Source organism: Strix aluco, chromosome 3 (assembly GCF_031877795.1).
Source record: "Strix aluco isolate bStrAlu1 chromosome 3, bStrAlu1.hap1, whole genome shotgun sequence".
Taxonomy (NCBI): Eukaryota; Metazoa; Chordata; class Aves; order Strigiformes; family Strigidae; genus Strix; species Strix aluco.
The window spans coordinates 103312948-103336501 of NC_133933.1; the positions used below are offsets into that span (position 1 = coordinate 103312948).

The 23554-nt window shown below is 42.4% G+C and overlaps 2 protein-coding genes across 2 annotated transcripts; both read right to left on the bottom strand.

Annotated features, from left to right (window-relative positions):
• Positions 1 to 9230: 9230 nt before the first annotated feature.
• Positions 9231 to 15085, bottom strand: PTP4A1 (protein tyrosine phosphatase 4A1). The gene is made up of 5 exons (XM_074819838.1): positions 14842 to 15085; positions 13222 to 13314; positions 12719 to 12849; positions 11018 to 11092; positions 9231 to 10648 (listed from the first exon to the last, which is right to left on the bottom strand). Exons 1-5 carry the CDS (start codon positions 14944 to 14946, stop codon positions 10531 to 10533), a joined length of 522 nt encoding a protein of 173 aa, XP_074675939.1. The 5' UTR covers positions 14947 to 15085; the 3' UTR covers positions 9231 to 10530.
• Positions 15086 to 15173: 88 nt separating this feature from the next.
• On the bottom strand, positions 15174 to 23547 carry LOC141921329 (uncharacterized). Its single transcript, XM_074819839.1, has 2 exons — positions 23364 to 23547; positions 15174 to 15392 (listed from the first exon to the last, which is right to left on the bottom strand). Exons 1-2 carry the CDS (start codon positions 23400 to 23402, stop codon positions 15297 to 15299), a joined length of 135 nt encoding a protein of 44 aa, XP_074675940.1. The 5' UTR covers positions 23403 to 23547; the 3' UTR covers positions 15174 to 15296.
• Between the last annotated feature and the right edge of the window lie 7 nt (positions 23548 to 23554).

Here is a 23554-nt window from a genome sequence, read left to right on the forward strand (position 1 = left end):
ACTGCTCTCATCTTTAAAAGGTCATGGTGATTGGGGAGGTTTCTGATGACTGGAGGAAGGAAAACTTCATGCATACCTTCAAGACAGACAAGAAAGAGGATCCAGGGAAATACAGACCCAAGAGCCACACTTCCTTTCCCAGGAAGGTTGTGGAGCAAATGAAAAAGAAGGGATTGTGTACAAGCAAACTCAGGTTTACCAAGGCCAAGCTATGTCTGACCAGTCTGATAGCATATGGTGAAATGATTGGTTCAGTGGATGAAGGGAGAGCAACAGATGTCATTTATCCTGCATCTGGTATGCTGTAAGAGAAGCTGGCGCCAGAGAAGACACCCTGGCTAAACAGGGAGCTTTGGCTGCAACTCAGGGAGAAGAGGAGAGTTTACAGCTTTTGGCAGAAGGGGCTAGCCACTCACAGTGATTACAAAGATGCTGTGAGGCTATGCAGGGCGGAAATCAGGAGGTCTAAAGCCCAGCTGGAAATTAATCTGGCTTCAGCAATCAAGGACAACAAGAAATGTTTCTGTAAGTACGTCAGTAGCAAAAGAAAGACCAGAGAGAGCCTCCATCCCCTGCTAGATGCAGGAGGAAACATGGTAACAAGTGATGAGGAAAAGGATGAGGTGCTTAATGCTTTCTTTGCCTCAGTCTTTAATAACAAGACTAGTTGTCTTGAGGGAATCCAGCCTCCTCAGCCAGAAGACAGAGACTGGGAGAACGACCCCCCAGCAACCCAGGAGGAGATAGTCAGTGACCTACTGCCTCACATAGACATACACAAGTCTATGGGACCGGATGGGATACACCTGAGGGTGCTGAAGGAGCTGGCTGGGGTGCTCACCGAGCCACTTTCCATCATTTACCAGCAGTCCTGACTGACTGGGGAGGTCCAGATGGATTGGAAATTGGCCAATGTGACGCCCATCTATAAGAAGGGTTGGAAGGATGACCCAGGAAATTACAGGTCTGTCAGCTTGACTTCGATGCCCGGGAAGCTGATGGAGCAGCTCATCCTGAGTACCATCACACCACACATGTGGGACAACCAGATGATCAGGCCCAGTCAGCATGGGTTTATGAAAGGCAGGTCCTGCTTGACAAACCTGATCTCCTTCTACGACAGGGCGACCTGCTTATTGGATGAGGGAAAGGCTGTGGATATTGTTTACCTTGAGTTTAGTAAGGCCTTTGACACCGTTTCCCACAGCATTCTCCTGGCAAAACTGGCTGCTCATGGCTTGGATGGGCACACGCTGCGCTGGGTAAAAAACTTGCTGGATCGCCGGGCCCAAATAGTTGTGCTGAACAGAGTTAAATCCAGTTGGCGGCTGGTCACGAGTGGTGTCCCCCAGGGCTCGGTTTTGGGGCCACTCCTATTTAACATCTTTATTGATGATCTGGACGAGGGGATCAAGTGCACTCTCAGTAAGTTTGCAGATGACACCAAGTTGGGTGGGAGTGTTGATCTGCTCGAGGGTAGGGAGGCTCTGCAGAGAGACCTGGACAGGCTGGAGCGATGGGCTAAGGCCAACTGTATGAGTTTCAATGAGGCCAAATGCCAGGTGCTGCACTTGGGCCACAACAACCCCCAGCAGTGCTACAGGCCTGGGGAGGAGTGGCTGGAGAGCTGCCAGTCAGAGAGGGACCTGGGGTGTTGATTGACAGCTGGCTGAACATGAGCCAGCAGTGTGCCCAGGTGGCCAAGAAGGCCAATGGCATCCTGGCTTGCATCAGAAATAGCATGGCCAGCAGGGACAGGGAAGTGATCCTGCCCCTGTACTCGGCACTGGTGAGGCCACACCTCGATTACTGTGTTCAGTTTTGGGCCCCTCACTACAAAAAGGACATTGAATTACTCGAGCGTGTCCAGAGAAGGGCAACGAAGCTGGTGAAGGGTCTGGAGCACATGTCGTATGAGGAGCGGCTGAGGGAACTGGGGTTGTTTAGTCTGGAGAAGAGGAGGCTGAGGGGAGACCTCATCGCCCTCTACAACTACCTGAAAGGAGGTTGCAGAGAACTGGGTATGAGTCTCTTTAATGAAGTAACAAGCAATAGGACAAGAAGTAATGGCCTCAAGTTATGCCAGGGAAGGTTTAGACTAGATATTAGGAAGTATTTCTTTACAGAACGGGTTGTTAGGCATTGAAATGGGCTGCCCAGGGCAGTGGTGGAGTCCCCATCCCTGGAGGTGTTTTAAGAGTTGGGTTGACATAGCGCTTAGGGATATGGTGTAGTTGGGAACTGTCAATGTTAGGTTAATGGTTGGACTGGATGATCTTCAAGGTCTTTTCCAACCTAGGTGATTCTGTGATTCTGTGGTATGTAATAAGCCATGCACTGGTACAGGCTGGGGGTCAACTGGCAAGAAAGCAGCTCTGCAGAAAGGACATGGTGGGCAAATCGAATAGAAAGATTGCATCAGAAAGAGAGTAGGCAGCGGGTCAAGGGAAGTGATTATAGACCACATCTGGAGCACTGTGTCCAGTTTTAAGCTCCCCAGTACAAGAAAAATATTGACAAATTGGATAGAACCCTGGTGGAGGGTCACCAAGATGATTAAAGGCTTGGAGCATATGGCATACTGAGACATCTGTGTTTCTTCACCTTTAAGATGAGGCTGAGGAGGGAATTTTACTGGTGTCTCAGCTACCTAGCAGGAGTATGTAGAGAGGAAGAGACAGACGCTCTTGGAAGTCATAGTGAAAAAATGGGAGAAACAGGCAAATTGCATCCAGGAAAAGTCTGACTAGCTACCAAGGGAAGAATATTCACTAGGAGGGCAGCCAAACCCTAGAACAGAAGTCTGGAAGACCCTGAGTTATCTCCATCCTTAGAGATATTCAAAAGTTGACTAGACAGGCTCCTGAATAACCTTATCTAATTGTGAGGTTAGCCCTGCTTTGAGCGTGGGGTTGGACTAGATCACCTCCTAATGTTTTGTCCAATCTAAATTGTGTCTCTAAATGGGACAGTTAGGGGATTTCCTTCAAAAACATCCTACTGCCCAAGAATATATGATAGTTCTCTCTAATTCCCTTCCTGGACTTGGCTTGGAACCTCCCAATTTTCTCCCTTTACACTTCCAAGGGGGAAGGGCTTGCTGTTTAATAGACCTTGCTGAGACCCAAGTTTAAAGTAGCAGAAATACTTGATGGTGCTGAAAGACGATTGAGACAGGAACGCAAACACCAAGTGCCATTGAAGAGTAGTGAAGAAAACTAGGTACTAATTAAGGAAGTCCAGAAGGGAATTTTGAGGACAAGTAGACAAGTGAAATAGAAATGACCAAGAATTTCTGGACAGGGAAAATAGGAACAAAATAAGGAAGTCAAGAACTTGGGAGGTCAAGACTCTCACAGTACAAAACAAGCCTTATGCAGCAAAGAGCTAACTGAGATCAGATATCGAAATGAAGCCTGAGAATGGGAGAAGCAAAAAAGGTTACCAGGTTTGTGATTAAACACAAATGTGGAGAAGTTTGCATGCTCTCCATCAGGAGGATAGCCTCCTTAACAACACAAAGTGATTGGATGTTATAAAATTGTCCAACTGATTAAACTGGGAAACAGCTACCAAGTGTCTGCCTAGGAAAAAAGTCTACCCATTAGACAAATTAATCCTGACTGGATAAAGACATGCTGCAGAGATCATTCCATGTGAGGAAACCTGAGGCAGCACCTGAGGCAGCACCTGAGAGCATCAGGGCTATGTAGCTCCTGCCAGGTACCCATCCTCCATCACATCCTACAAGGAACTCCCTGTTAGAAGAAAGGGAGAAGCAAGAATCTTGCCATACCAAATGGTGGAGAGAAGAGCAGGGTAGCCCATTGTAATGGTTTAGCCCCTGCTGGGGTCTGAGACCATGTGGCCGCTGCCCCTCCCCCACAAAGGGAGTGAAATACAAAGCCCCAAGACTGAAATAAGGAAAGGTTTAATACAACAGGGCAATAGCAACACAACAAGCAACAACAATAACAATAACAGTAATAGTGATAGCAATGAACAGAGCAAAATAGCTACCAAATACAGCAGTGAGAGCAGCAGATGTACAAAACCACGCGTGCACCGCGCTCCCACGCCAGGAAATGTGACCTGCCAGGATGTGACGTCCCGTCCGCATGGTATCTGAATAACCCGGCTAGAGCTCCCCCCCACTGCTGGGGAAACTTAACCCTATCCTGGTTAAACCAGGACACCCATCCCTGGGACAGGGGCGTGTTACTGTAGAAAACCTTGTGTATCAAGCTTAAAGGGATGATTGTACTTGCAGTACAAGGGAACCCCTTCACGGTTTTGCAGATCTGCTATGCCCCCATTGTCTTTATGTGCTTTTATTAGGATGAATTGAAAGTTGTAGAGTTGAATTGAAATGGTAAAGGTAAGTTCAGGGTTTCCATGCCCTACCTTATGATGCACAGATTTGGGGAATTGAAGAAGGCAAACTAAGGAATGTGTAGCTTCCTATTAGTACAAGCCAATGAATTGTGTGACAATGCTGAAGCAGCACTGTCCTGTTCAGATCAGTATCATAATTATGGTCCTATGGATTCAGAAGAAGAGTTTATTGTCTTCAATTATTTCTCCTCCAAAGCGCAAATGTAATTCAAGTTCCGTCTTCTTCAGAACAAGCATCTGTGAAATTTGCTGACATTGTCATGTGCAAATTTATATGAAGGATAAAGATCTGCTAGTGCTGTTACTCTACCAATAAAGTGGAATTAAGACTCCAGTCCACAAGAAAATACCCTTTCCATATACTTAATTTAGATTTTGTAACACTGATACAGGTTACATGTAGCATTGAGACTGAATGTCTTCCGCTATTTGAGTTTTTCTGTGTTGAGCATTCCCATGTAGCTAAACACTGTGGTATCTGGTTTTCTTCAGCTACACTTTGAAAGAGTTCCCATTTGAATCAGAAATTGAAGCAGGAAACTTGATCTTCTGGCACTGTCCTTATCGTTTCTTGTCAGACCACTATTTAACCACTATTACCTCACAAAGATGTTTTCCACCGATAAGTAACTTGTGTTGTTATTGAGATAATTAATTATCAATGCATTGAGGACAGAACCCATTAGAACAGTATCTATCAAAATTAACAGCATTCATGCAGATGATCAGGAGGAAAATAATGCCTAATAAGGCTTGCTGTGGTTACCTATAGCATAAATTTTTACCAATAAAAATCAAATCAGGTTATAATTGTCAATATATATTACACACTAAGAGCATAGTATGTTGAAATACGCAGTACTTTACCTGATCCTTTGAACTATTTCATTTAGACAAGTTAGATGAGATTTATTTAATCTACTTGTGGATACCAACACTGCAAAGTGAATTTACTGTCCCATGCTCCCTTTACAGACTATGCTCTCACCTTCAGAGAGCTCTTCATCTAACCTATTTTAGGTATCTCTCCTAGCATATGATTAGTTGCCTGCAAAGTGCAAAATCCCTTTCACTGAGTGTAAGGGAAGCCTCTACTCACTATGTAAAAGTTTGTATTTGTTTAGATGAGTTCCTCCCAGCTATTAAAAAAACCCACAAAATTTCAGCCTGATTTTAAGATTTGAATTCAACTTGCAAGTGTAACTATTCTTTTTACTACAGTGGGATTACACAAATACATACAAAAAGATAATGTTGTTCCAAATAGATTACTACAATCTCCAGTTTGACAACCTCCCCCATACAGAAGACACTTGCTTAATGATGCAGTAAAATCCTGACAAATCTAAAATATTGTTTTGAATACTACCTCTCAGTAACTATTTATGTTGCATATTTAAAAAAGTGTTAATAATGCTGCACTTGGAAGCTTAAAAATTATACTAGGAAGATCATCTACAAAACCTTAAGTCTGGCCCTCTCAAATACAAATACCTAATTACACAAGATTTTCTCCCCTGTCTCTCTTAAGGATGAACGATACTCACATGAACGAGCAGTGCTTTATTACTTTTCTTATGGCCAGAGATGTTAAGTCTAACCTAAAATTTGTACTCAATACAGAATTACATATTTTCCTACTGTTTCTTCTGTAATAATACAGATGGGTCTGACGATTACTTCAGAAATTACTGCTTATCTCCACAATTGCTCTCCTTATGTGAGGACTGGAATGAATGGAATTTTATGCACAGAGAACTGAAGACCAGGATGATTAACAATCAGAAGTATTAACTAGTTTCGAGTACTCAGTCTGAAATGCTTCAGGACTGTTCAGAACTTTGTAGTACTACATAATTTCAAATATATTTAAGTACAGTATTTACAGACTTCAGCTGAAACTGACTGCTCAGCACTTCTGAGAATCAGATTCAAGAGAGTCACATTTAACTTTATACCTGATTTTAGATATCCAGTAACAGAAGATCTTGACTACCCTTCCTCAGCATTATTTAGGAATTACATGACCGAACAAGAGAACCTATCAGGTTTGTGCTGCAACAATTGCAGAATCACGGTCTCCCTCTCCCCCTATTTCCATAAATATTTAACTTCTGCTATATGCTAAGAAATCCTATAAATATTACCACCATTTTCAAACCATACTTACCCAAGCCATTAGGTCAACAGCACAAAACATAAGTCTAGTAGATGACAAGAATGTGCTACCATGTAATTAAGTACTGCCACAACATAACTCTTGAAGAAAGGACAGAACAGTTACATAGTCATTCTAAGCATCTAAAATTAGATGTAACAGTAGAGCCTGTCTTCCATGCCAGGCTTTAGTCTTAAGTGAAGATATAGTAATTCTATTTAAGCTTTTCTTCCCTTTTATTTGTAAGTTCATATAAATTACATAGAACTTTAACTTGCTTTATGTACTTCTATCTGCTTTCTTATCTTCACAAGTATGGTCAACATTTTAGTCCCTAAAACCTACCGAAGTTGTTAGACAAAAGAAAAGACATTTCCTGTTCCTTAGCAGATCATGACTGAATGTGGAAACTGTTCAGAAGTTGTCTTGATCTTTGCTTTAAACAGTCACACACCCATTATGCAAGTTTTTCTTCTTCAGAAGTCTCCATTTACTAAAATCAACTAAAGTCAAGCCCAGTCTCAAGTTTAAAGAGTTCAAAGGACCAAGCCCCATCACCAACAAGTCAGAGCTCTTAACCTAAAAACAGCCCTCCTTACCCATGTAAATCCTGTGGAGACACAGCAAAATCTGATGTACAGAAATTGCACTAATAATTTTAAATAAGTAAAAAATTCACAGGCTTTATTGGTAGTTGTTTTACAGAAGAGTGACCAACTTAATATTTTTAACTCTATTTGGGTACTCATTTGTGTTAAATCAGTATTTACATCAGCCTGCTGTACTGCCAAGTTACAGAATTTTTGTAGGTTTTGTCTTTGTACTTGTTCCTAAAGTCTAGTCCATCTTGATATTAGAAACATTGATGAATGGATGTCATTCCAAAAGAATGAAGCCAAATGAAGATGTATTCCTCTAACCAAAATACCATTTAAACCAAGTTTAACTTCCAAAGGAAAGCTGAACTAGTTAAATTTATTTTACTACTGTACAGACTAAGCTAAACTATATTGTTTCAGGCATTTTTAAATCATACAGAATTTCAAAGTGCTCTTTATGAGACTATACCTCAGAATCGCAGAACCATCTAGGTTGGAAAAGACCTTGAAGATCATCCAGTCCAACCATTAACCTAACATTGACAGTTCCCAACTATACCATATCCCTGAGTGCCATGTCAACCCGACTCTCAAACACCTCCAGGGATGGGGACTCCACCACTGCCCTGGGCAGCCCATTCCAACACCTAACAACCTGTTCTGTAAAGAAATGCTTCCTAATATCTAGTCTAAACCTTCCCTGGTGCAACTTGAGGCCATTACATCTTGTCCTATCGCTTACTACTTAGTTAAAGAGACTCATCCCCAGCTCTATGCCACCTCCTTTCAGGTAGTTGTAGAGGGCGATGAGGTCTCCCCTCAGCCTCCTCTTCTCCAGACTAAACAACCCCAGTTCCCTCAGCCGTTCCTCGTACGACATGTGCTCCAGACCCTTCACCAGCTTCGTTGCCCTTCTCTGGACACGCTCGAGTAATTCAATGTCCTTTTTGGAGTGAGGGGCCCAAAACTGAACACAGTAATCGAGGTGTGGCCTCACCAGTGCCGAGTACAGGGGTAAGATCACTTCCCTGTCCCTGCTGGTCACACTATTTCTGATACAAGCCAGGATGCCATTGGCCTTCTTGGCCACCTGGGCACACTGCTGGCTCATGTTCAGCCGGCTGTCAATCAACACCCCCAGGTCCCTCTCTGACTGGCAGCTCTCCAGCCACTCCTCCCCAAGCTTGTAGCACTGCTGGGGGTTGTTGTGGCCCAAGTGCAGCACCTGGCATTTGGCCTTATTGAACCTCATACAGTTGGCCTTAGCCCATCGCTCCAGCCTGTCCAGGTCTCTCTGCAGAGCCTCCCTACCCTCGAGCAGATCAACACTCCAACCCAACTTGGTGTAATCTGCAAACTTACTGAGGGTGCACTCGATCCCTTTGTCTAAATCATCAATAAAGATGTTAAACCTCTCTGAAACCAATCCTTAAGCTTCAATGAGACTTCTGATGTCATACATAGCATCCCACCTCACTGTTTAGAAAAACAAAATGTGTTTAACCATAGGTTAATTTTATGCACACATGGGCCTGAGCTTATGATCACCAGTAAAAACAGCACCTTAGCTGGCTACTAAGAGCATACTCCAGTTCTCATCATGAAGTTTGGCCACCACTCTGGAAACTCAAACACACACAGGTCTTAGCTCACATAATTTTTGGGATATCTTCTGTTTGGATATAGCTTCAGTCTTGACAATGAAGCATTCATTCTATCATACTATTTTGTAATTAAATTCTAATGCTACTGAAACAAGTGTTCTCAAAGTTTTACAGATGAGTATACTCTTCTGCATTTACTGCAAAGACAGTTTCAAGAACACTAAGCAAGTAACCTATTTTAGTACTGGGGAAGTGCCAAGTAAGCTACATAAAGAACACCGTACTTTCTACTATTAATTTTTGTCCACATTTATTTATGAGTAAAACAAACAGCAAACATTACAGCAAAGGGGACATTCAGGCCCAGAGTTAAAAAAAGAAAACAGATGCCTGGATAGATTCTGAATTTAGGCACCTCAAGACTGCTGACAAAGTACACAAAAATAAGTGAAAGTCATGACCATTTCAGCAAACTTTGTAAGTGCATTTCAGTATTTATTTAGATGTTTAAGCTCTCGCACTAGATTTTACAAGCTGGTGAACACTGGCAAAATTATTTCTCCCACAGAACTATAACCACACATTCCCAAGACAGTATAAATATATGGTTGAACTAACATTAATACACATCACCATTTTATCAATTACATAATAAAACAAATTATCAAGTATCCAAATATTAAGTTACGCAGCTTGAAAGGCATACAAAATATTACAGAGGTCTGCCCAAGTCATAGCAGAAACTCAAAGAGGAAAACCAAAAGAAAAAATATCACACTTTCAACAAAGCAATAGTTGGTAAACAACTTTCAGGTACAGTAAAAGAAACTACAAGATTTTTTCAGAAATTTTCTGATTAAGAATTTTTAGCTACAATAACAAAGCATTCTACGTTTTAAAAAAATATTTACTGAAGTAAAGGGCATATTCTATACTTCCTGCACAAGACAAAGGCAACATTTTACTAGAAATATTAAATAGCCCCTCCCAACCTTTTCAGGCCCTCTGCTAAGTTGCACACGAAGTGCCAACGTTAATTTTACTGTAAGGCTTTTTGTCTGGAGACATTAAAGACTTGTGTGCTTCTGTACAATTTAAAAGATTTTCTACATGAGTAACCAGAGAGTAATGATTTGTAAAATGGAGAGGTTCAGATAACAGAAAAGTACAGACACTGGGGTAAAAAGTTGCTGTAATTCATAGTATTAAAAAGACAGACTGTGCAAATCCTGATAATTCTAGTGCGACTGTGGGAGACAAAACATACAGTGAGCAGGCAAGACTACCTTAGAGGCCATATTCTTCAATATTGAAATGACTGTAGAAAAAAAGAGAGTAAGGTCCAGATAAGCTGGTAGTTCTCACATCATCAGAGCTATGCTCATTTATAAGGAAAGACATGTAGCCGGTATGCTGGGTATTTTGGCACCTAATCTCTCTACAGATTGATTTATTTTAGTACCCCAATTTTTAGTAGTTGAAACTAGGTGGGTAAGACTCAATGGCATGATTAAAGGATATTTGAACTGGTAATTAATGAACAAGGAGACAGTTCAGAAAGGGTACAGCAAAAACATTTACTGGGTCTCCAAACAGATGGATATTTATCTAAACATAGAAGTTGCATTTCTACTAAGCTTTTAGCCTATTAAATACTCATAAGGAAGCTTCCTTTGCTACTAAAAAAATATCAGACTGATGTCTTTGGCATGCAGTCTGCTTAATTCTAGTTTCCATCCTTTATTCCCAAAGAAGTACTATAGGCTGTTGAGCTTTACTGAATACAACAATTATTTCGGTGACCATTGGAGTCTTTAAAGCGCAGACGCATCTTAGGGCGGTACTTCTCCAAGTACAGAAGCTGCTTGCTGTTGAAAGCTCCACGCCGCTTCCTAGATGGAGGAAAAAAATATTTTAAACAGAACATTAATCTACTGCCCAGTGAAATAATATCACCAACTAGAGAAAAATATTTTTAGGTCACTAAAAAAAAACCACCATTAAGTCAAGACTGTAACCAAAATAAGGATAATTAAAGTTTAAGTGCCAGGAAAGAGGGTGGTAGCTTCCTTTCACAAATACCTCATTGGACCACATTCTCAAAGGGGTACATAGCATTTTAGACTGATATACTAAGTATCTTACAAAAAAAAAAAAAAAAGAGTACAAGACAAGAACTGCATTCAGAATTTCCTTTAGTGCCCAAGGATATATCAACACATTAAATCTTGGAAACAGTTAGATGTTAGCTTCATACTTACTGTCTTATGAACTGCACTGCATCTTCATATTTCATTCCACATTCTATCAGTGCCAGAGCAACTAAGACCGGAGCTCTGGTAAAAATAGAAATATATTCAGTTTAGCGTTTGCCAGTGGGTACTTAGAAAAAAGTTTACTTTCCCCAGTTCTCTCCTCTGTCCTTCTGTGTATCTGATGTTTCTTCCCCGAGGAAGCAAAAAAGACTGGCAGAAGGCATTTCTACATTAACTGAGCCATTATACCATCTGGTTTTGAGCTACCCATCCTCATTAAGAAAGGGGTTTAAATTAAACTCTGGTTTGTTAATTTCCTTAGCTTTGTTCATCTGACTTTAGGTATAGGAGAACAGCAGGAATAAAATGCAAGTAATCTTTACCCACTTGTTTCAAAGCCAATTGATTCTGGGGAAGAGTTGCATATGGGTTTCTATTCCCACAAACAAGCATCCTTAGAAGCAGTCAGGACCCCAAGGCAGAAATCAGAAGAAGGGTCAGGTTCAATAAGAACTGACAATTCCTAGAACTAGTGTCACAAGTTTGAGGAACAGATGCAATCCACAAGCTGCTGTACACCCCCAAGGATTTCCTTGCTTGCCATAGTATTCTTCATCTAACATAATACAGTTTTCAGTTAAGAAAGCTTGACGCAAATCAAAATCAAACACATTAGCAATCTATGGCTCAAGAAAAAAAATCGAGATAAAACCCTATGCCACACAGTAGCAACAGACTTTTGCATCTAGTAGCAAGCATAAGTGGTTTTGCATGTTCAGGGATTTAAAAAAGCATACACAATAAAAAGCTAGGGTCATCTTTTCAACTTAACTCCTCAGTTTTGAGGAAAAAACAACAGATATCATCGTAAGCAGATGAAGAGGACTTGTTTCAGTAGCATTCATCACCATAGTCAACTTTGTTAAGTGTGAAGCCATAATGCAAACAATGGATAAGCCAGGCTTATGGACAACAAAACCAGAAACCTCCATTTTATACTGGACATACTGAAATCCATGGCAACTGGTTTTTCAACAGATCTAGTTCCCAGGCAGTCTGGAACAATAGCAGCAAAACGATTATGTTCTCAGAACTGTTGAAATTGCACTTAAGATAGTGGCAGCACATAGAGGCAACAGGGCTAAGAGGAGAATATTTAGCATTATACATAAAAATTTTGAGGCTCAGTGTCAGAAATGAGACAGAAACAGAGCTTTGGGACTTCGGAGAACACTTTCTATCCCTCAAATAATGAAAGTTGGTCTTGATGTGCCAGAACATTCCACCTGTTCGTGGCTCATGGTTATAACACCCTTGGTACAAGGACTCTGGCAATGCTGCTGAAATGGGGATGAAGAGGAAACTTACATGTGAGCCACTAAAAACTAAATCCATTAAAAAAAGACAACCCAAGACAAAAAATATCAGAGACATGCATCAATAAGTTTGGTACAAGAATCTACTTGTTTACTTCATTCAGTAGTTTTTGTGTGGAAGTTGTGATAATAGCATCACCTGTTGACTAGAAGGCCTTTAAGTCCTATACTTACAAGAGTTTCCTGCCATCTGAACTACTGTTAAGCATAAGGTCATTCCAATACTCGGTATGGGAATATTTTACATTTGCTTCAAAATAAACTTTTGTACTAGATCTTAAGAAGTCTGATCAGGGATGGCAATTCAACAGATCTTTAAAACTTTACCCACCTCCCAAGACCAGCAACACAGTGTACAGCAATACAACAACCGGGCTCTTCACGAAATTTAACTTTAAGGAGGTTTAGCCAATCATCAACAATCTGGTTGGATGGTGGAGCACCGTCATCAAAGGGCCAATCCTAGAATACAGCATGACATACATAAGTAAAGATAGAACTCTTTATGCTTGTATGCTGAGCAAACAAGCTCAACAAAAAAGGAGGGGACACAATGGAAAAAAGAGCTGACAGCTAATGGAACCACCCAAGCTTATGTTTTTCTAATAGTATAACTATAGCAATATTAGGAATATATTCCTTTCAGTCAGTTTTCAGTAAGCAAATGATTTTGCTCAAAACAAGACTTTTTTTCCTGACAAGAGAGGATGTCTGTACAGTTTTTGCCTCCATCAGCTATTGGAATACACTTGGAGCTAATAAGATGGCATCAAAAGAACTTTTTATTGGGGGGTGGGGGGCAAGGGTTTTAAACTCTGCTTCTACACTACTTACCAAAACCTGAATGCCTTCTTTTTCCACCGGAGCAGTGTCGTAAGTAGCTTCACACACTCTTACCACTGTGGTAACACCATATTTCTTAAGTTCCTAGGAATTGAAGAAAACAGCTGCTTTAAGAGTAAACTGACTTCACTTACTATTTAACTTTCTCAATAGGTTAGCTAATTAACTCAATCCAAAATTTTCAGTAAGTAAACTCATGCAAATGCTTGCCACACTGTGAAGAACACGAAGCTGAAATAACTGAAAGCCTGTGTGCTAATGCCAGACACCTTTAAGCTCTTCTGCAAACTTAATCTTAAGTTTTGTTATGTTGGATCAGGCTTTCTTTCTTTTAAGATCAGATCCAGATAAATATTGATGAAATAAGTAGTCAACCTCCAAAATATCATTCCTTTTAAAGGAACAGGAAAATTCCTGGTTTACAAAGCCACATACTTCACTAAAAGCATTCTGGGTGAGGTTCAGACCTTCCCCTTCTCTCCCTCTGATTAACACAACAGGTTTGCAAGATATCTTATTGTTAAGAATTATGAGCACAGGACAATAAATGATAACAGTTCCTGAGTCATCATAACTAGAGAATAACAAAATTTAACTTACCATCTTGCTATTACCCTCATTAAGAAAAAAAAGCAATCACTCTTCATTCTCTCTGCAACAACCCATCATTCACACTGTAACTGTCATACTGATGATTTAAGCATAGCCTAAGCATACTTTATCTAGTTGTGAGAGTAAGAAGGCAAGCAAATGTTATCTCACTATGTTCTTGTAAATGATCCCACCACACAATGCAAACCAGAGGTGCAATATACCTAAAATCTTGCTAATGAGGGACTGCATTACAAACTCAGACCTTATCAGGAGATATCTTTGGAGGAACCTAGCTCCAACATGCTAGATGCAAGGTTTAGATGATAAATTCACATACTAGCAATATATGCCAAGTCACCTAGCTTTAGTCAGTAAACAATTTCAGCAAGTACCAAAACACTTAAAGTAGCTTCAGCAACTCTGGATGCAGAGCAAACCTACCACCACAAATTTCACTCAGGTAGACACTATGACACTCAGAGGATTCTCTTAAGCTAGACTAGAACCAGGATCACTGAAGAGAGATAGGCAGGGAAAGCATATTGCAGTCCTGTTATTTGTTCCTATGGTTCTGATCCACAAGGTATAGCAAATTACTCTTTTTACTCACTATGCAATAGATGCAAGGAAGTGTTACACCAATTTAGATTAATCTAAATTGAGTTCCTACCACTAGCAGATCTTTGTATTGTTCTACACATAACTCTACCAGATAATTCCCGTTTTCAGACCTGAACAACGTACTTAATGTACAATGTACAAGACAGTATAATTATTTCTTTGCTTCACTTTCAGAAGTATGTGTTTGTGAAGGCCAAAGTATATCTGAATAGATTTGTCCTTAGAGCTTTGAAGCATGGCATCAGTATTTGAAAAAAGTCAATATACAAACAGTCTTAGTATCTCTTCATATGGCTTCCACAGCTGTTACCAACTAGTATAGAAGGGAACTGTTAATATAGCATGCTGTTCAGGCATTAAAAAGAAACATCAGTAAGAATTCTGTCCTGGCCTTACCTCTATAAATTTGTTTAAGGTTGCATTGGTTGGATTGTGTGTGATTAGGAATCTCATGTTCTTGTAGGTGATTTCCACAGGAGCTGGGCGGTTCATTCGGGCCATATTGATTTAGTTAAACATGCAACAAGATTATGAAAGGATTCAAAAAAAATTCTAATATAGAAGTGATGTAGAGAAACTGAAGTCTACTTCACTATACTCCACGTGAAATTCTCAGTGCTTGGAAGTATGAAGTTGGGAACAATGGGAAATGAAATGAACCTCCTAACAAGAAGCAGCAATTCTTCAATCCAGTAATACTGAGGCAAAAGAAAGGCAGTGCACTGAGGTTTACCCCATCCAGGTCTGAATTCTGTTGTTAAATGCTCTGCCAATTTCAATTCAATACTTCTTATCCTGGTCAACCACTCTTAGGGGGGCTTCTTGGTGGAGTAGTAATGAATTTCTACAGTTCACTTGTCTGCATAGAGGTCGTGCTGTGCCTGGCAGTAGTCTCCACTGCCCTTCAGAAACTCCATAAATGTGTGACCAAGAACACCACAGAACTGCTGTAAAGAAAGGGGACAAAAAGAGAAAGCATAATGAGCACAGGTGAAGCCATGTTATTTTGAAGACACCAAGCATTATAGAATTAAAAAATAAAAACAGAGGAACTAAGCAGTTTCACAAGGTGTATTTTTTTAATCCAAGAAATAAGTTTGCATAAGAATCCTGTTACCTTTCTTAATAAGGATATCTTGAAAATAAATATATTTACTTAATACAGAGTTTCCATATAGAGTTGTTTCAACACCAAAACCTGAAATGTATTAAAATACCAATACAAATGTGCTAAACATAGGAACAAGAGACTAGGTTTTAAGAACCCTAGTATTTATATAAAGGGAAGCTTTTCTGGGATACCCACAAAACTGTATTTTCCATTCTGAATTGAGAGACATCACAACACCTAAAGTTACACTGACCTTTAGTCATCCCATGAAGGCAAGGATGAGATTCCTTATATATTCAAGCTGAGCATCAGACAATTTCTTGTGTTTAAACAAAACTACCAGTCTCTACATAGATGCATAATCACTCGTCTTAAAGACTAAAGACTTACTTTGCACGTAAGCATCATTAATTGACATACAGAACAGCCAGTACAAAAAAATGTATCTAAATCCATCTGCCTCAAATACAAGACCTTGAAAGCAAATGCAAAGTCTCGGTGGCCTAAGAAAACAATGCAGGCTTTTGAACATATTTTGAGACTTTCAAAGCATACAGATTTCTAAGGAACATTTCACATACTGAAGGCTGAAGACACACAGCAACCTTCATCTGCCTTTAAGTGCCTTTTTATACCATGACTCCACTAACATACCAAGACTGTGGCAATAATCTAGTTAAAGACACACAGGCAAGTTTATTGAACAGTGGTGTGCTATTTTGCTATGGTGAAGTTTACTTGTAAAAATTAGTGCAAGACCCACAACCAGAAAGTAGATAGCTGATGAACTGCTTGAGTTACATATTCATTTGCAGATGTTGCTATGCAAATGAACCACGAATATATGCTTTTATGCACTGTGCAACCTTACAACAGAGGAGTTTTGTACACAGCCACAGTACCAGTGCTGCTGACAATACCTACCTAGGGAACAGAAGGGAAAAGAAGCTTTGTTTCCCAAAAGATACATACAAGCTGAACCAAATGCCCACTAAATATACTTAGGTACTAGAGAGAAACATCATTGATCCCTCAACTATTTAGGAGAAAAAATTACTTATCTTGGCCAGTCAACTCCAAACATTGGAAGGAATCCATGTATTTCTAACCCAAATAAAATACTGCCCAAGACACTTTGGAAATAGATTAGCTGAGCATGCAGTGTAACAGAATTGCTATCACAAACTTGCTTCCCCCCCCCGCGGCTGGGACACAGTAATATCAGTTCTTCACCTTCATAAATCTAGTTTCTAGCACATAGAAGATGTAACTTCATTGTAGCAATGTTCAGATTTTTTTTAAACTACTAACCAGCTCCATGCATCCATCCACATATATAAACAGGCCAAGTGTACATGAGAGAGTATTTTAGTGCCCTACACTCAAACCTTCCCATTCAAAGGACCATGAAAGAAGCAGCCTGTGCTGAAAAGCTTTCCAAACATGAGAAGGCAAATTCAAAAGATCAGGTCCTAAAGACAACTGTACAGTAAGTCCTGATAATAGCCAGTGTCTTGATACACTTTACCAAAGGGCAGGAAGAAAAAGCTATGTGCAAATAAGTCATGGTCACTAACTGCCATCTAGGATTTGGAGTCAGATCAAGACTCCACTGCAGGCACTAAACCATATACCATAAGACTGTCTAACAAGTACCATTATTAGGCAGATGCCACACAGATCAATAGACTAATAATTGTTGAGTTTTCAAAGTAGTATAGAATCACAGAATAGTTTGGGTTGGAAGGAACCTTTAAAGGTCATCTATGTATCTCAGCAGTTCAGGAGTTCTTAACATGAACTACAATTTTAAAAATTGCAAGAATGTTTTGTTGTAGACGTGGCTTTGCTTCATTCCTAAATCCAGAGAAGAGGAAGTTCAGTTACAGAGTAGTGGCAACATAGAAGATAGAAATCATTATGAGACTGGACTGTAGCAGATGGGTAAAGCTGCACCACACAATGTTGCAGAGGTCCTTTAGAGGAAGCAGACCAAACACCTCCAGGCATTCTTTTCATGTTTTCAGGCAGCTTCCTGGTAAGAAGTTTTAAGGATGCACCTTAATCACAGGCATGGCTTGCGAAAAACAACCCCCTAAAACAGCTAACAGATACGAGAGAAGTTAGCAGAAAGAAACTTAATAGGATAATTTCACATGCACTTTGCTGCCACTCCAGAGACACTACTATCACCACTTCTGTAAGGACTGTAGGATTAAGTTCGCCAGTTATTTGCAGAAAAACTATTTCAGTTTTTATTTGTGATAACCTGAGGGACAGCGAGAACTAAATATAATAGGCATGAGAAAGGAGTAAGAAGGATCCTCTGAAGTCAAAGGCCAACATAGTAACAGGAACTAGGAGAATTCAGACTCGGAAGAACTCAAAGAGTTGTCAACTTACACAGCAGCCACGCCCTAGCAAAAGAAGGTAGGTGTGCATTAAAAGGACTCCTAGGACCAGACCTAGGAACACCTAAAATAGCAATTGAAAAAAAGAACTAAAGATAGCTTAAAGTCACTTTTCATTAGTTTAAGAAGCAGAACAGCAAAAAGGGACAGGACAACTTTAAGCAGATACAGCTGCACAAGGTCTTGTGCCACTTCACATGCACTGGTATATCTCCTGTTTATCTCCTCTTAAGACTGCTAAGGAATCACAGCCAGTCCTTTCCACTAGTAGAGGAAGAGGGAGTGGAGGCTGTCAGAGACTGAAAAGCATGCAAGTGAGCTTGAGAAGACAGAATGGGGTCACTAAAGAGAAGACCTTTCAATCCACAACATGGATTGGAGATGGAGATTTTGGGGGAGAAATCATTTAGAGTAATTGAAACAGTTAACATGACCCCACGCTGGGGGCAGGTAGGAAGCAAGAAGTGAGCAGCCTGGTAGGTAGGTTGCCCTTAGTACAAACTAGGAGTACTCAGTATGATATCAGACAAACTCATCACGAGGGCAAGGAGGAGGGTAGGCAGCAAAGCATTAGCCAAGTAATAAATTTTTAATGCAGATTGTTAAATCACATCTAGAAACTGGGTGCACAGTTCAAATTCTTACATAAAAGTTGAAGCAAGTACATTATGCAATGTTAACTTTGAGTTCTGTGTAATTAACCCCTACAAATGAATTCACGTTGTTAATACTGACTTAACAGTTAGCAATTAGACACATCAGCACCTTACTAATTCACACAACTAAGGACCTAACCAAGCATGTATTTGAGTCTCACTGTTTGCCTTGGCAACTACTGCTGCCACATTATAAAGGAGCAAAGCTCACATTTTCCTTTGATGTGAATGCCATCACTTCACACCATTGCTAACCAGAAAGCTCCACATGCAGACCAACTCCTTAAGGCAGCAACACACTGTACTATCCTAAGACAGCTTTGCAACCAGTTCAGTTCTGTTCCCGGAGTCAAATGCAAATTAAAGACAAGTGCATTGGCATGCTGTTTGTGCTATGTCATTAAGCCAGAGTACAAGGCTTCACCCAACTTCAGCAAAAAGACCTGGAAGATAAATCAGCTATAAAAATAGCGTTGTTGTAATTAAAACCACCTTGGGCTTAGAAGGAACTCAAACAACATGAACAACTTTTGAGAGGCTTGGAAATACACCTTGAAAATTACTATATTGTCTCAGACAGTTAACTTTGTAGGTAAGCTATCAACAAAGTCAAGACAGTGTATGAAAGCATAAGGCTAAGTGAAACTCAAATGCATAGTATTGTATGCGTAAGTTTTTTTAACAGAATGACACTAACTCATTCTTTGTACCATCAAGTTGGGTAATCCAGCATATTCTTTTCAATTTACATGTGAGCTTTCCTTGAGGAAAATTAACATGGAAGGGTTTTAGAAACAAAAGCAGTTGTTTCTATCAGCAACCAAAAGCCAAACAACATTTAGACTGTTAGATCCATCAAAATAAACTTGGAAAACAAAACTAAAATTAGTATGCCAGGACCACCTGGTATCCTGTCCAATATGGGATAAAGTCATGTTAATTATGATTGTACCATCTACTATCATTCATGCTAGGGGAAGTTAGAGAATTTATTCAAGCAAGTGAAACACATCTTGAAGAGAAAAGCTTTAATTCATGGCCTTCTTTGGGACAGGAAGATAAAGTATCTGTCTCCACTGACAAGCAGATTCACATGTATGTTAATTCTCGGTTTGAAACAATCACTCGTGTCTGGCAAAAACTGCTTATGAAACTAATCTATTGGATTGTTACCAATATATGTGAAAAGAAGAGAAGTGTAAGGTTATCCCAGGCTGCTGACATCCTTGTTCACATCTCAGAAGCATCTTGAGAAGCATGCAAACAAAAGCTCTTGCTTACACAGTTACATGACACTTCACTCTACCTTCAGAAAATGTGCAAGGTGGTTCACAGTTGCTGAATCCACCTGGTCATAGACCAGAAACATTTATAGCCAGAATCAATTATGTGGTATCACATTCTCTGAAGTCAAGACCTGCCACACACTCACCTACTGAAAGCACAGGATCAGAACCAGAAAACTAAAATTAAGTACATTTCATTACAATTTGAGAATACCTGCAAGTAAGTTCCTTGTTCTAACCCACTACCCAACAAAAAGTTATTGAAGGAGGGAGGGACAAATACCCTTGACTTTCTCTTACTGCTCAAGGCCTAAGCAGCAACTGCTATGGCAGACAAAGAGGAGTGGGAGGGTAAGGGGTACAAACTGCAGAGCCATTCTGCAAGGCAGAGGCACACCTTCATCAGGTATTGTTGACAAGATGCACCTCCTATCCACTGGGCACACGAATGCCTGTATTAAGATCCACAGTGATAACGCTACCCATTTTGGACCAGAGAAATTGACCCATGGCCTAAGAAAACACATTCATCTATCACAGACTGGAGATTCCAAAGGTTTACCAGAAATTTGTTACAACATACTCTGTGAAGGAAGGATGTTTCTTTGTGGTTCAAGTATGGAGTTTAGGAGGAAGAAAAAAAAAAATATCTCAAAACTTTTTGTGTAACAAGTCAACGCAACTTCCAGACATGATGAAACTGAAGCCATGTGACTCTGTTCCTAGTTCTGCTTGGACCATGAAAAAAACATACAAAGAAGCCTTAACAGATATCAGGGAAAAAAAAATCACAGAAACCATTCCATCCCCTTGGCTAATGCATCCTCATGAGTTTCTGAAAGCACAGAGTCTGAAAGTGACTTAACACTGTCACTTCAATAGCAAACTACATAAAACATTTAATTCCACTCAAAAATTATTCCCTTATGTTTTAAACAATAACATGAGAAATTTAGCATATACATGCAAAGACAGTTATTCCTCTATTTTATTGAGTCTAATAATGGTATGAGTGCCAAACAAGAAGCTGCATCTGAAGAAAGCTGTAAGGACTTAGGGACTTACGTTTAACACAGAGTACCTCTTGTACGTAAATCTGATATAGCAAGTTTTAATTTTTTAAATAAGGTGACAATCTCCTACTAGTTTAGAATTCAGTAATACCCTGATGTGGGTGTTCTGGTTAATGTTTAAGAAGTGATCACCTACAGTCAGCCTACACACTGGGACAGATCCAGCATTCTTACGTGGCATGTATTCTGTTAGAACAGGAAGGTTTCACAAGATAGAAGTTATTAGATAAGGCTAAATTCTATTTATTTCCTGCCTTACTGACACATTTAGTTTCAGTAAGACAATGACATCCTTCTCCCTTGGCTCCTGCTATATCTGTCACTCATTTTGCTTTCTCACTCACATTTCCTCCCATAGCTATGCAATTTCTGTATTGCTTCTTCCACGTTCTCCCCCTGAAACGATTCTGTTCCTATAAGACAATTTCAAAACCCTTTGCTGTTCCATCAACGGAATAATAAGAGCTGACATTTAAGTGACATCTTCATGGTTTTTGATTTGACAGTTTTATGAGATTACAAGGAGACAGGGTTCATACTTCTGAGTCACGGCTTTGGAAAGACTCCGCAGATGCAGGTAGACATATTGGAAAGTTGTCTCCAGCAGCAATTAGAAACACCAGGATCACGGGACCCTCATGCCACAGAGACCGTGCGTTTGTCAGCTCGCAATATCAGCGATGTGTGCAGCTGACTACCAGACAGCAACCAAGACCTACACATAACCACCACTAACCCTACTTCTATTACCACAGATTACTTGATTTTGATAATGCTTTGTCTTTTTCGCTTCCCTACTTTTGGAGGGCATACTACCACCAGCAAGCCTTGCATCGTTTGTGTGTTTAAGTAGACACCGTGATCCGTGGTCAGGGGTGTTAGGCAGCACAGACACTGGTATTAGTAGGGGAGTAAAAAAAAAAAAAAAAAAAAAAAAACCACAACCAACCACTCTCCCCCAAAAAGCAAGCATATGAGGAAAGTAAAAACTTGTGATGCCAAACTGTGACCCACCTCCAAAAGGAAATGCCTTCCTTGAAAAGCCTGATGGCAAGGTCTTAAAAGCAGGTTCGGTCAAAATTAAGGTATCTGACCGCATTCGTGAGCTTCTGGGGGTCAACGACAGACTGTTACAGAAACATCCACTTCAACGTGCACTTAAATGACTTCCCTGCGGACTCCTCCTCCGGCCGAGGAGCTATCTAAAACCCCCGCCAGAACAAGGCCGGCTGCACACGCGAGTTCGGGCACCCCCCACCTCTGTTACATTAAGCTCATCTCGGAAGGGATTCACGTCCTCGCTCGCAGCCGGGTCTGACCCCCCGTCCGAGCACGCCGGAGACAAAGCGGCCGCCCGGACGCCCTCGCCCCGGCAGCGGCCGCGCACGTGGGGCCGCGGCGGGGGGCGAGCGCCGGCCGCGCCAGCCAGGCACAGCCGCCATCCAGGCGCAGCCGCCAGCGCCGCCGCCCGGCCCGGCCCGCAGCCCCCGCGCTCCCCGCTGCACCACCTGGCCGGCTGGCGGGCGCCCACGGGCAAGCCCCGGCTTGCCCCGGGCTGCGGCGGCCGCCCCCAGCGCCGCGCCAGCCGCCGGGCGCCCGGTCTGCGTGTCTCTCCCCGGCGAGGAGACGCTGCCCCGGGCCGTGACACCGCCCCGCGGGCCGGGCCGTCGCCCCAGCGGCGGCGGTCACGGGTTCGCATCACGCTTCCACCAGGCTCCCGACGCGGAGCCATCTTGTGCCCCGGAGCCGCCGCCCGGCCCCGGCCTCCCCCCGGCAGAGGGCTCCCGGGCCCCGCCGCCTCCGCGCCGCCGGCCGGGCACGGCCCAGGGGCGCGGGAGCCCCGGCTGCAGGGCCGCTGCCCCTCCCAGCGGCCGCCCGCCCCAGCCCGGCAGCCGCCGCCAGACAGACCGCGGCGGGGAGAGGCCGGGCCGGGGCGGCGGGCGGGGCCGGCGGCAGCCGGGCTCACAAAGCGGCTTTGTGCCCGGGCCGGGCGGCTCGAGAGCCGCGGAGGGGTCGCCCCGTCCTCCTCTGCCGGCAGAGGAGGGGCGAGGGGCACCGGCAGGCGGGAGCGGGAGGAGAGGGGCGCCGGGGGCGGGGGGAAGGCCGAACCATGCCGCAGCCGGGCTGGCTCGGCTCTGCTGCGGCCCGCCCGAAAGGAGCCGCATCCCGGCGCTGCGAGAGGCCGCCCGGGGCCGGCGTGGCCGGGGCGGCGGAACAAAGAGACAACATGGAGGAGACCAGGGTGGGGGGAAGGGGGGTGGGGGCGAGGGGAGGGAGCCGGGGCGCGGGAGCCGTGCACCGGCGGCAGCCGGCGGGGCGCACGCCCGGCAGCGCGAGGGCCGGGGGAGGCAGCCGGGGCGGGGGGCGCGGGCGGCACTCACAGGAATATGGTTACTCATTGAAGACTGTAGCCTGATCATACAGCCGGGGTGCGGGCGCCACCGCCGGGGGCAGGAGGAGCAGAACCGGGAGGAGGCGGAGGCGCTGGAGGCCGCGGAGCTGCCGGAGGGGGTTCGGCGGCGGAGCGGGGATGGACCATACAGCTGCAGCAGCGGGCGGCTCTGCGGGCTGG